Below are 12,075 nucleotides of genomic sequence, written 5' to 3' on the forward strand. Positions count from 1 at the left end.
TCATGTCCTGCTGTGGTCTCATGTTGTGGTCTCATGTCCTGTTGTGGTCTCATGTCCTGCTGTGGTCTCATGTTGTGGTCTCATGTTTTGGTCTCATGTCCTGTTGTGGTCTCATGTCCTGCTGTGGTCTCATGTTGTGGTCTCATGTTTTGGTCTCATGTCCTGTTGTGGTCTCATGTCCTGTTGTGGTCTCATGTCCTGTTGTGGTCTCAATTCCTGCTGTGGTCTCATGTCCTTCTGTTGTCTCATGTCCTGCTGTGGTCTCATGTTGTGGTCTCATGTCCTGTTGTGGTCTCATGTCCTGCTGTGGTCTCATGTTGTGGTCTCATGTCCTGTTGTGGTCTCATGTCCTGCTGTGGTCTCATGTTGTGGTCTCATGTTTTGGTCTCATGTCCTGTTGTGGTCTCATGTCCTGCTGTGGTCTCATGTTGTGGTCTCATGTTTTGGTCTCATGTCCTGTTGTGGTCTCATGTCCTTCTGTTGTCTCATGTCCTGCTGTGGTCTCATGTCATGTTGTGGTCTCATGTCCTGTTGTGGTCTCATGTCCTGCTGTGGTCTCATGTCCTGCTGTGGTCTCATGTTATGGTCTCATGTCCTGCTGTGGTCTCATGTCATGTTGTGGTCTCATGTCCTGTTGTGGTCTCATGTCCTGCTGTGGTCTCATGTCCTGCTGTGGTCTCATGTTATGGTCTCATGTCCTGTTGTGGTCTCATATCCTGCTGTGGTCTCATATCCTGTTGTGGTCTCATGTTATGGTCTCATGTCCTGTTGTTGTCTCATGTCCTGCTGTGGTCTCATGTCCTGCTGTGGTCTTATGTCCTGTTGTGGTCTGATGTCCTGCTGTGGTCTCATGCCCTGCTGTGGTCTCATGTCCTGCTGTGGTCTCACGTTCTGCTGTGGTCTCATGTTATGGTCTCATGTCCTGTTGTTGTCTCATGTCCTGCTGTGGTCTCATATCCTGTTGTGGTCTCATGTTGTGGTCTCATGTCCTGCTGTGGTCTCATGTTTTGGTCTCATGTCCTGTTGTGGTCTCATGGCCTGTTGTGGTCTCATGTCCTGCTGTGGTCTCATATCCTGCTGTGGTCTCACGTTGTGGTCTCATGTCCTGTTGTGGTCTCATGTCCTGCTGTGGTCTCATGTCCTGCTGTGGTCTCATGTTGTGGTCTCATGTCCTGCTGTGGTCTCATGTCCTGCTGTGGTCTCATGTCCTGCTGTGGTCTCATGTTGTGGTCTCATGTCCTGCTGTGGTCTCATGTCCTGCTGTGGTCTCATGTTTTGGTCTCATGTCCTGTTGTGGTTTCATGTCCTGTTGTGGTCTCATATCCTGTTGTGGTCTCATGTTGTGGTCTCATATCCTGCTGTGGTCTCATATCCTGCTGTGGTCTCATATCCTGCTGTGGTCTCATGTTGTGGTCTCATGTCCTGCTGTGGTCTCATGTCCTGCTGTGGTCTTATGTCCTGTTGTGGTCTCATGTCCTGCTGTGGTCTCATGTCCTGCTGTGGTCTCATGTCCTGCTGTGGTCTCATGTTGTGGTCTCATGTCCTGTTGTGGTCTCATGTCCTGCTGTGGTCTCATGTTGTGGTCTCATGTTTTGGTCTCATGTCCTGTTGTGGTCTCATGTCCTGCTGTGGTCTCATGTTGTGGTCTCATGTTGTGGTCTCATGTCCTGTTGTGGTCTCATGTCCTGTTGTGGTCTCATGTCCTGTTGTGGTCTCAATTCCTGCTGTGGTCTCATGTCCTTCTGTTGTCTCATGTCCTGCTGTGGTCTCATGTTGTGGTCTCATGTCCTGTTGTGGTCTCATGTCCTGCTGTGGTCTCATGTTGTGGTCTCATGTCCTGTTGTGGTCTCATGTCCTGCTGTGGTCTCATGTTGTGGTCTCATGTCCTGTTGTGGTCTCATGTCCTGCTGTGGTCTCATGTTGTGGTCTCATGTTTTGGTCTCATGTCCTGTTGTGGTCTCATGTCCTTCTGTTGTCTCATGTCCTGCTGTGGTCTCATGTCATGTTGTGGTCTCATGTCCTGTTGTGGTCTCATGTCCTGCAGTGGTCTCATGTCCTGCTGTGGTCTCATGTTATGGTCTCATGTCCTGTTGTGGTCTCATGTCCTGCTGTGGTCTCATGTCCTGCTGTGGTCTCATGTTATGGTCTCATGTCCTGCTGTGGTCTCATGTCATGTTGTGGTCTCATGTCCTGTTGTGGTCTCATGTCCTGTTGTGGTCTCATGTTGTGGTCTCATGTCCTGCTGTGGTCTCATATCCTGTTGTGGTCTCATGTCATGTTGTGGTCTCATGTCCTGTTGTGGTCTCATGTCCTGCTGTGGTCTCATGTCCTGCTGTGGTCTCATGTTATGGTCTCATGTCCTGCTGTGGTCTCATGTCATGTTGTGGTCTCATGTCCTGTTGTGGTCTCATGTCCTGCTGTGGTCTCATGTCCTGCTGTGGTCTCATGTTATGGTCTCATGTCCTGTTGTGGTCTCATATCCTGCTGTGGTCTCATATCCTGTTGTGGTCTCATGTTATGGTCTCATGTCCTGTTGTTGTCTCATGTCCTGCTGTGGTCTCATGTCCTGCTGTGGTCTTATGTCCTGTTGTGGTCTCATGTCCTGCTGTGGTCTCATGCCCTGCTGTGGTCTCATGTCCTGCTGTGGTCTCACGTTCTGCTGTGGTCTCATGTTATGGTCTCATGTCCTGTTGTTGTCTCATGTCCTGCTGTGGTCTCATATCCTGTTGTGGTCTCATGTTGTGGTCTCATGTCCTGCTGTGGTCTCATGTTTTGGTCTCATGTCCTGTTGTGGTCTCATGTCCTGTTGTGGTCTCATGTCCTGCTGTGGTCTCATATCCTGCTGTGGTCTCACGTTGTGGTCTCATGTCCTGTTGTGGTCTCATGTCCTGCTGTGGTCTCATGTCCTGCTGTGGTCTCATGTTATGGTCTCATGTCCTGCTGTGGTCTCATGTCCTGCTGTGGTCTCATGTCCTGCTGTGGTCTCATGTTGTGGTCTCATGTCCTGCTGTGGTCTCATGTCCTGCTGTGGTCTCATGTTTTGGTCTCATGTCCTGTTGTGGTCTCATGTCCTGTTGTGGTCTCATATCCTGTTGTGGTCTCATGTTGTGGTCTCATATCCTGCTGTGGTCTCATATCCTGCTGTGGTCTCATATCCTGCTGTGGTCTCATATCCTGCTGTGGTCTCATGTTGTGGTCTCATGTCCTGCTGTGGTCTCATGTCCTGCTGTGGTCTTATGTCCTGTTGTGGTCTCATGTCCTGCTGTGGTCTCATGTCCTGCTGTGGTCTCATGTCCTGCTGTGGTCTCATGTTGTGGTCTCATGTCCTGTTGTGGTCTCATGTCCTGCTGTGGTCTCATGTTGTGGTCTCATGTTTTGGTCTCATGTCCTGTTGTGGTCTCATGTCCTGCTGTGGTCTCATGTTGTGGTCTCATGTTTTGGTCTCATGTCCTGTTGTGGTCTCATGTCCTGTTGTGGTCTCATGTCCTGTTGTGGTCTCAATTCCTGCTGTGGTCTCATGTCCTTCTGTTGTCTCATGTCCTGCTGTGGTCTCATGTTGTGGTCTCATGTCCTGTTGTGGTCTCATGTTGTGGTCTCATGTCCTGTTGTGGTCTCATGTCCTGCTGTGGTCTCATGTTGTGGTCTCATGTCCTGCTGTGGTCTCATGTTGTGGTCTCATGTCCTGTTGTGGTCTCATGTTGTGGTCTCATGTCCTGCTGTGGTCTCATGTTGTGGTCTCATGTCCTGTTGTGGTCTCATGTCCTGCTGTGGTCTCATGTTGTGGTCTCATGTCCTGCTGTGGTCTCATGTTGTGGTCTCATGTCCTGTTGTGGTCTCATGTCCTGCTGTGGTCTCATGTTGTGGTCTCATGTCCTGTTGTGGTCTCATGTCCTGTTGTGGTCTCATGTTGTGGTCTCATGTCCTGCTGTGGTCTCATGTTGTGGTCTCATGTCCTGTTGTGGTCTCATGTCCTGCTGTGGTCTCATGTTGTGGTCTCATGTTTTGGTCTCATGTCCTGTTGTGGTCTCATGTCCTGCTGTGGTCTCATGTTGTGGTCTCATGTTTTGGTCTCATGTCCTGTTGTGGTCTCATGTCCTTCTGTTGTCTCATGTCCTGCTGTGGTCTCATGTCATGTTGTGGTCTCATGTCCTGTTGTGGTCTCATGTCCTGCTGTGGTCTCATGTCATGTTGTGGTCTCATGTCCTGTTGTGGTCTCATGTCCTGCAGTGGTCTCATGTCCTGCTGTGGTCTCATGTTATGGTCTCATGTCCTGTTGTGGTCTCATGTCCTGCTGTGGTCTCATATCCTGTTGTGGTCTCATGTCCTGCTGTGGTCTCATGTCATGTTGTGGTCTCATGTCCTGTTGTGGTCTCATGTCCTGCTGTGGTCTCATATCTTGTTGTGGTCTCATGTTATGGTCTCATGTCCTGTTGTTGTCTCATGTCCTGCTGTGGTCTCATGTTGTGGTCTCATGTCCTGTTGTGGTCTCATGTCCTGTTGTGGTCTCATATCCTGTTGTGGTCTCATGTTGTGGTCTCATGTCCTGCTGTGGTCTCATGTTTTGGTCTCATGTCCTGTTGTGGTCTCATGTCCTGTTGTGGTCTCATGTCCTGCTGTGGTCTCATATCCTGTTGTGGTCTCATGTCCTGCTGTGGTCTCATGTCCTGCTGTGGTCTCATGTCATGTTGTGGTCTCATATCCTGTTGTGGTCTCATGTCCTGCTGTGGTCTCATGTCCTGCTGTGGTCTCATGTTATGGTCTCATGTCCTGTTGTGGTCTCATGTCCTGCTGTGGTCTCATGTCCTGCTGTGGTCTCATGTCCTGCTGTGGTCTCATGTCCTGTTGTGGTCTCATGTCCTGTTGTGGTCTCATGTCCTGTTGTGGTCTCATGTCCTGTTGTGGTCTCATGTCCTGCTGTGGTCTCATATCTTGTTGTGGTCTCATGTTGTGGTCTCATGTCCTGTTGTTGTCTCATGTCCTGCTGTGGTCTCATATCCTGTTGTGGTCTCATGTTGTGGTCTCATGTCCTGCTGTGGTCTCATGTTTTGGTCTCATGTCCTGTTGTGGTCTCATGTTGTGGTCTCATGTCCTGCTGTGGTCTCATATCCTGCTGTGGTCTCACGTTGTGGTCTCATGTCCTGCTGTGGTCTCATGTCCTGCTGTGGTCTCATGTTTTGGTCTCATGTCCTGTTGTGGTCTCATATCCTGTTGTGGTCTCATGTTGTGGTCTCATGTCCTGTTGTGGTCTCATGTCCTGCTGTGGTCTCATGTCCTGCTGTGGTCTCATGTTGTGGTCTCATGTCCTGCTGTGGTCTCATGTCCTGCTGTGGTCTCATGTCCTGCTGTGGTCTCATGTTGTGGTCTCATGTCCTGCTGTGGTCTCATGTCCTGCTGTGGTCTCATGTTTTGGTCTCATGTCCTGTTGTGGTCTCATATCCTGTTGTGGTCTCATGTTGTGGTCTCATATCCTGCTGTGGTCTCATATCCTGCTGTGGTCTCATATCCTGCTGTGGTCTCATATCCTGCTGTGGTCTCATGTTGTGGTCTCATGTCCTGCTGTGGTCTCATGTCGTGTGGTCTCAAGTCCTGTTGTGGTCTCATGTCCTGCTGTGTATTAATTGAAGCTATTTCCGATTTCTGAAAAAAAAGGTCACGACATAACTACTACTGGACCGATGTCTTCAAAACTTTTCACGAATTATTTTTTTTGTGTTTGTGATCCTATTCTTTTTTTTTCAAAAACAAAAAGGAATAAAGGAGAAAGTTTATGGGAGATCACTCACGCTTTTTTTTCTCTGAACAGATCTCAATTGTTTGCGACTACTTTATTATATCACCAACATACCAAGGTCCACAACTCTCTCCCCGACCAAGCCTGGAGTAACGTCCCCTGGACTGCCTCCCTTGAGGTTGCCAGACATGAGCGGCCAGTCACTCCACGCCACGCACAGCATGGACCCACGCTACAGCGCCGTCAGCACTATCAGCAACACTGACTCCTGCTGCCCGCGTCACTCTGACTCTTGCTGCCCGCGTCACTCTGACTCAAGTTGTCCCCGTCATAATGACTCCTGCTGCCCGCGTCACCACTGCCACTATGATCATCAGATCAACAACAACAACGCCAGTGGGCGTGGCTACACCTCCGACAGTGGGCGTGGCTACACCTCCGACAGTTTCAGCCTGTCGGAAACGTCCGACGGTTCCGTCATCGTGACGGACCGGCTGGTGTGTCGGTGCCAGGGGCGGGGCGAGCAGAAACAGGGGCGAAGGGACAAGGTCAAGGCCATGAAGGTCAAGCGTCTGGTGGCGCTCATCGCCGTCTTTGTCATCTACGTCAGCATCGGCGCCGCCGTCTTCAACGTGCTGGAGGCGGGGGCGGAGCAGGACAGGAAGGACGTCCTGCAGGACAAGGTGGAGCGCTTCCTGCGTGAGTCACACGTCATTGTAGGTCCTGTCACACGTCATTGTACGTCCTGTCACACGTCAGTGTACGTCCTGTCATACGTCATTGTACGTTAGTCACACGTCATTGTACGTCCTGTCACACGTCATTGTACGTCCTGTCACACGTCATTGTACGTCCTGTCACACTTCATTGTACGTCCTGTCACACGTCATTGTACGTTAGTCACATGTCATTGTACGTTAGTCACACGTCATTGTACGTCCTGTCACACGTCATTGTACGTCCTGTCACACGTCATTGTACGTTAGTCGCACGTCATTGTACGTCCTGTCACACGTCATTGTACGTCCTGTCACACGTCATTGTACGTTAGTCATACGTCATTGTACGTTAGTCACACGTCAGTGTACGTTAGTCACACGTCATTGTACGTCCTGTCACACGTCATTGTACGTCCTGTCACACGTCATTGTACGTTAGTCACACGTCATTGTACGTCCTGTCACACGTCATTGTACGTCCTGTCATACGACGCCACTGAATGTTTTCACTGTATTTTTACCCCCTAAACCCCATCTTTAGCTCCATGTTTTCTGAGCTCTAAGCTTCTCCACTTAGCGAGCAAAGCTTTAAGCTCTGAGTTGAAATAAACTATTGAAAAACCCGCGAGTAATCAAGAGCCGCTAGAGCTGACAGTTAATTAGACTTAAGTCGCTGATGTAGGCAGAGTTTATTGATTGGATCTGTGCATGGGGGGCTACAGCAGGCTACAGCAGGCTACAGTGGCTACAGCAGGCTACAGTAGCTACACAAGCGGCACAGGCTGTGGGGCTGGGTGTAGCAGTTGCTACTTGCTGACTAGCGCTGTATGTGACTCGTCTGTTGCTGGCAGCCATACATACACGAGGACATCCCCCCCTCGCCCCCCCCCCCCCCCACTCCCAACCCCCAATACCATGGTCGAAGGCCCAGGCACCCTGACGAAGACAAATTGTCGCTAGTGACCACACGTTTGTGCATCTGTCTGCACATTCCTGTGCATCTGTCGGCCAGTGACTAATGTCTCATGACACGATGCTACAGCTGTTGGTGACTTGTGTGGAACTTGAGACTTGTATGGAACTTGAGACTTGTATGGAACTTGAGATTTGTATGGAACTTGAGACTTGTATGGAACTTGAGATTTGTATGGAACTTGAGACTTGTATGGAACTTGAGATTTGTATGGAACTTGAGATTTGTATGGAACTTGAGACTTGTATGGAACTTGAGATTTGTATGGAACTTGAGACTTGTATGGAACTTGAGACTTGTATGGAACTTGAGACTTGTATGGAAGTTGTTTGAAACTTGTGTGGAACTTGAGACTTGTGTGGAACTTGACACTTGTATGGAACTTGAGATTTGTATGGAACTTGAAACTTGTATGGAACTTGAGACTTGTGTGGAACTTGAGACTTGTGTGGAACTTGACACTTGTATGGAACTTGAGACTTGTATGGAACTTGAGATTTGTATGGAACTTGAGATTTGTATGGAACTTGAGACTTGTATGGAACTTGAGATTTGTATGGAACTTGAGATTTGTATGGAACTTGAGATTTGTATGGAACTTGAGATTTGTATGGAACTTGAGACTTGTATGGAACTTGAGACTTGTATGGAACTTGAGACTTGTATGGAACTTGTTTGAAACTTGTGTGGAACTTGAGACTTGTGTGGAACTTGACACTTGTATGGAACTTGAGATTTGTATGGAACTTGAAACTTGTATGGAACTTGAGACTTGTATGGAACTTGAGACTTGTATGGAACTTGAGACTTGTATGGAACTTGAGACTTGTATGGAACTTGAGATTTGTATGGAACTTGAGATTTGTATGGAACTTGTTTGAAACTTGTATGGAACTTGAGACTTGTATGAAACTTGAGACTTGTATGGAACTTGAAACTTGTATGGAACTTGAGACTTGTATGGAACTTGAGACTTGTATGGAACTTGAGACTTGTATGGAACTTGAGACTTGTATGGAACTTGTTTGAAACTTGTATGGAACTTGAGACTTGTATGGAACTTGTTTGAAACTTGTATGGAACTTGAGGCTTATATGGATCTGGTTTGAGACTTGTATGGAACTTGTATGGAACTTGAGACTTATGGAACTTGCTTGATACTTGTATAAAGCCTGTTGAAACAGTGTGTAAAAACAAGAGCTGTCGTTGTGTGAGGTGGGGCCGGCGTTGTGTGAGGTGGGGCCGTCGTTGTGTGGGGTGGGGCCGGGCTAATTGACTCAAGTGTCTTGCCGCGTCTTCAAGTGGGGCAACAGTAAATCATCAATGGCCGATCAATGGCCGATCAATGGCCAATTAATAAGTGATTGTGTGTGAGTTCAGTGTGGGTGTTTTAACGTGTGGTTTTTCACGTGACGCTATTTCGTCACTTTGTTACGTCTGTCACGTTACGTCACTGTGTGACGAGCGCCGCCACAAAACCACTCACCCACACAGATTTAACAAATCACAGATTTAACCACTCACAGATTTAACCACTGACCTACATAGATCTCACCACAACCTGTACCCCTACTTATAACGAGGCCCTGAACATGGATTTTGTCAACCGCCGCGGTACTTATAACTAGAATCGGTGACGTCACAGTGTCGTCTGGAAGGTGTACATCGTCTGCTGAGCTTAGTTCCACCTGGTCACGTGTCTTGCTTGAGCTTATCCCACGTGTCTGTTGTTTGTTGATCCGTGACCTTGGTGGTCTACGCATGACCTTGGTGTCTACCACAACATGAACGAGCGTGTGTCGAGGCTTGAGTGCACTATTGATCGTGCACGTGCACGCAGACCACGTGACAAGGAAACCTGCTCGCGCCAGGTGAACGTGGACTTAATGAGGTCAGGGAGGATGTGTCAAGTGACGTCACGAGAACGGTGTCAAGGTCAGTGGAACAACATCAGCTGTCAATACGTCTTGCACTGTTGGTCTTAAGACACCTGACGGATTTTTAAGACAGCTAAGACACCCATTCTTCTTTCACCTGTTTAAATATCATATGAAAACATACCTGGAAATTATAACAGAAAAACATACCTGGAAACATGACCGGAAAAAAAACAACAACGGAAAAAATACCTGGAAAATAAACCTGGAAAATAAACCTGGAAAATATACCTGGAAAATAGAACAGAAATATAACAGAAATTACGAGAAAATATACCATAATAATTTACTAGGGAGATAAAAGAACAAGGTGATGTAAATAAGTATCAAACAACATAGGAAATATTTTAAGAAATTATTTTCAGAAAAATCTATTCCATAAGGAAATACTTTAGACACCAGCATCACGTGATGAGTACCAACCGTCTAAAACACGTGCAACCATGTTCTCATGTCTGACCTACTTTCTATAACGATGTTTGTCTTAAGAATTGGCTCACGGATAGTGCACGAGATTTAAAAAAAAAAAACATTTCTAATCAATGGTTGACATCAAAAGTTTTTATTAATATAATTCCATGTGTGTATGTGTGTGTATGTGGTTGTGTGTGCGTGGTGGAAGTGTGGTGTTGATGCGTGGAGTTTGTGGATGTGTAGGTCGATGGTTGCGTGGAGTGTGTGGATGTGTAGGTCGATGGTTGGAGTTTGTGGATGTGTAGGTCGATGGTTGGAGTTTGTGGATGTGTAGGTCGATGGTTGGAGTTTGTGGATGTGTAGGTCGATGGTTGGAGTTTGTGGATGTGTAGGTCGATGGTTGGAGTTTGTGGATGTGTAGGTCGATGGTTGGAGTTTGTGGATGTGTAGGTCGATGGTTGGAGTTTGTGGATGTGTAGGTCGATGGTTGGAGTTTGTGGATGTGTAGGTCGATGGTTGGAGTTTGTGTATGTGTAGGTCGATGGTTGGAGTTTGTGGATGTGTAGGTCGATGGTTGGAGTTTGTGGATGTGTAGGTCGATGGTTGGAGTTTGTGGATGTGTAGGTCGATGGTTGGAGTTTGTGTATGTGTAGGTCGATGGTTGGAGTTTGTGGATGTGTAGGTCGATGGTTGGAGTTTGTGGATGTGTAGGTCGATGGTTGGAGTTTGTGGATGTGTAGGTCGATGGTTGGAGTTTGTGGATGTGTAGGTCGATGGTTGGAGTTTGTGGATGTGTAGGTCGATGGTTGGAGTTTGTGGATGTGTAGGTCGATGGTTGGAGTTTGTGGATGTGTAGGTCGATGGTTGGAGTTTGTGGATGTGTAGGTCGATGGTTGGAGTTTGTGGATGTGTAGGTCGATGGTTGGAGTTTGTGTATGTGTAGGTCGATGGTTGGAGTTTGTGGATGTGTAGGTCGATGGTTGGAGTTTGTGGATGTGTAGGTCGATGGTTGGAGTTTGTGGATGTGTAGGTCGATGGTTGGAGTTTGTGGATGTGTAGGTCGATGGTTGGAGTTTGTGGATGTGTAGGTCGATGGTTGGAGTTTGTGGATGTGTAGGTCGATGGTTGGAGTTTGTGGATGTGTAGGTCGATGGTTGGAGTTTGTGGATGTGTAGGTCGATGGTTGGAGTTTGTGGATGTGTAGGTCGATGGTTGGAGTTTGTGGATGTGTAGGTCGATGGTTGCGTGGAGTGTGTGGTTGCGTCTGGTGCTAACACCTTGCCCCCCCCCCCCTACCTCCCGGCATGTAGTACTGACGTGACGCCCCTCCCTCCCTCCCTCCCCAGTGAACAACAGCTGTGTGAGCCGGGCCGACCTGTATCGTCTGCTGAGGAATGCCGTGGAGGACAGCGAGATCGTCTACTACGTGGTGGAGAACAAGACACACCTGGACAGGTGGGACTTCAGTGGGGCCTTCGGCTTCGTCGTCTCGGTCGTCACCACCATAGGTGAGCTCAAGGTCAGCGATACTGGTTAGGTCAAGGTCAACTCTATTGGTAAGGTCAGGGTCAGCTCTATTGGTAAGGTCAGGGCCACCACCATAGGTGAGCTCAAGGTCAGCTATACTGGTCAGGTCTCTATTGGTAAGGTCAGGGTAACTCGGGGTAACTGCAATATTTACAATCAGCATTGTGGTTACCAGAACAATACCCTGAGTTGCCGGCACAGCGCGGCTGTTGGTGCAGTTTAGCTAACTTTGGATCAGTTTAGCCAACTTTAATACAAGAAAAAAAACTAATTGGAATCATCTAATTAGGCTAATAAATGATGAAAACATGTGTCGTGTGTTTCAGGTTTTGGTAACCTTGCGCCATTCACGAGCGAGGGGAAGGCCGTGTGTGTCGTGTACGCCATCTTTGGGATACCCTTGACCTTGCTGGTGCTGGGCGGGATCGGCGAGAAAATGGCCAGCTTCGTGTACACCATCAGACGGTGTCAGAACCCCTACTGCCACCACACCCCCAGGGTGAGTCACATGACCTGACACCCCAGGGTGAGTCACATGACCTGACACCCCTACTGCCACCACACCCCCAGGGTGAGTCACATGACCTGACACCCCAGGGTGAGTCACATGACCTGACACCCCAGGGTGAGTCACATGACCTGACACCCCTACTGCCACCACACCCCCAGGGTAAGTCACATGACCTTGTGTGTATCACACATCCGGGCCCCACAATGGGGGGGGGGGGTATGAGCCAACATGATGAATGTACCGACCGACCACCTGACGTCACG

General features: G+C 48.4%; 1 protein-coding gene across 2 annotated transcripts in view; it reads left to right on the forward strand.

Annotated features, from left to right (window-relative positions):
* Window positions 1–12,075, forward strand: part of LOC131941231 (potassium channel subfamily K member 16) — a 38,773-nt gene that overhangs the window by 16,053 nt on the left and 10,645 nt on the right. For both annotated transcript variants that reach the window (XM_059300331.1, XM_059300332.1), the window contains exons 2-4: window positions 5,804–6,430; window positions 11,121–11,282; window positions 11,628–11,800. In XM_059300331.1, the coding sequence (XP_059156314.1) occupies window positions 5,920–6,430; window positions 11,121–11,282; window positions 11,628–11,800 (846 nt within the window). In that variant the 5' untranslated portion in view covers window positions 5,804–5,919. The remainder of the gene's footprint in view (window positions 1–5,803; window positions 6,431–11,120; window positions 11,283–11,627; window positions 11,801–12,075) is intronic.

The sequence above is a fragment of the Physella acuta genome, unplaced genomic scaffold, assembly GCF_028476545.2.
Source record: "Physella acuta isolate Inbredline_101_S28 unplaced genomic scaffold, ASM2847654v3 ptg000353l, whole genome shotgun sequence".
Taxonomy (NCBI): domain Eukaryota; kingdom Metazoa; phylum Mollusca; class Gastropoda; family Physidae; genus Physella; species Physella acuta.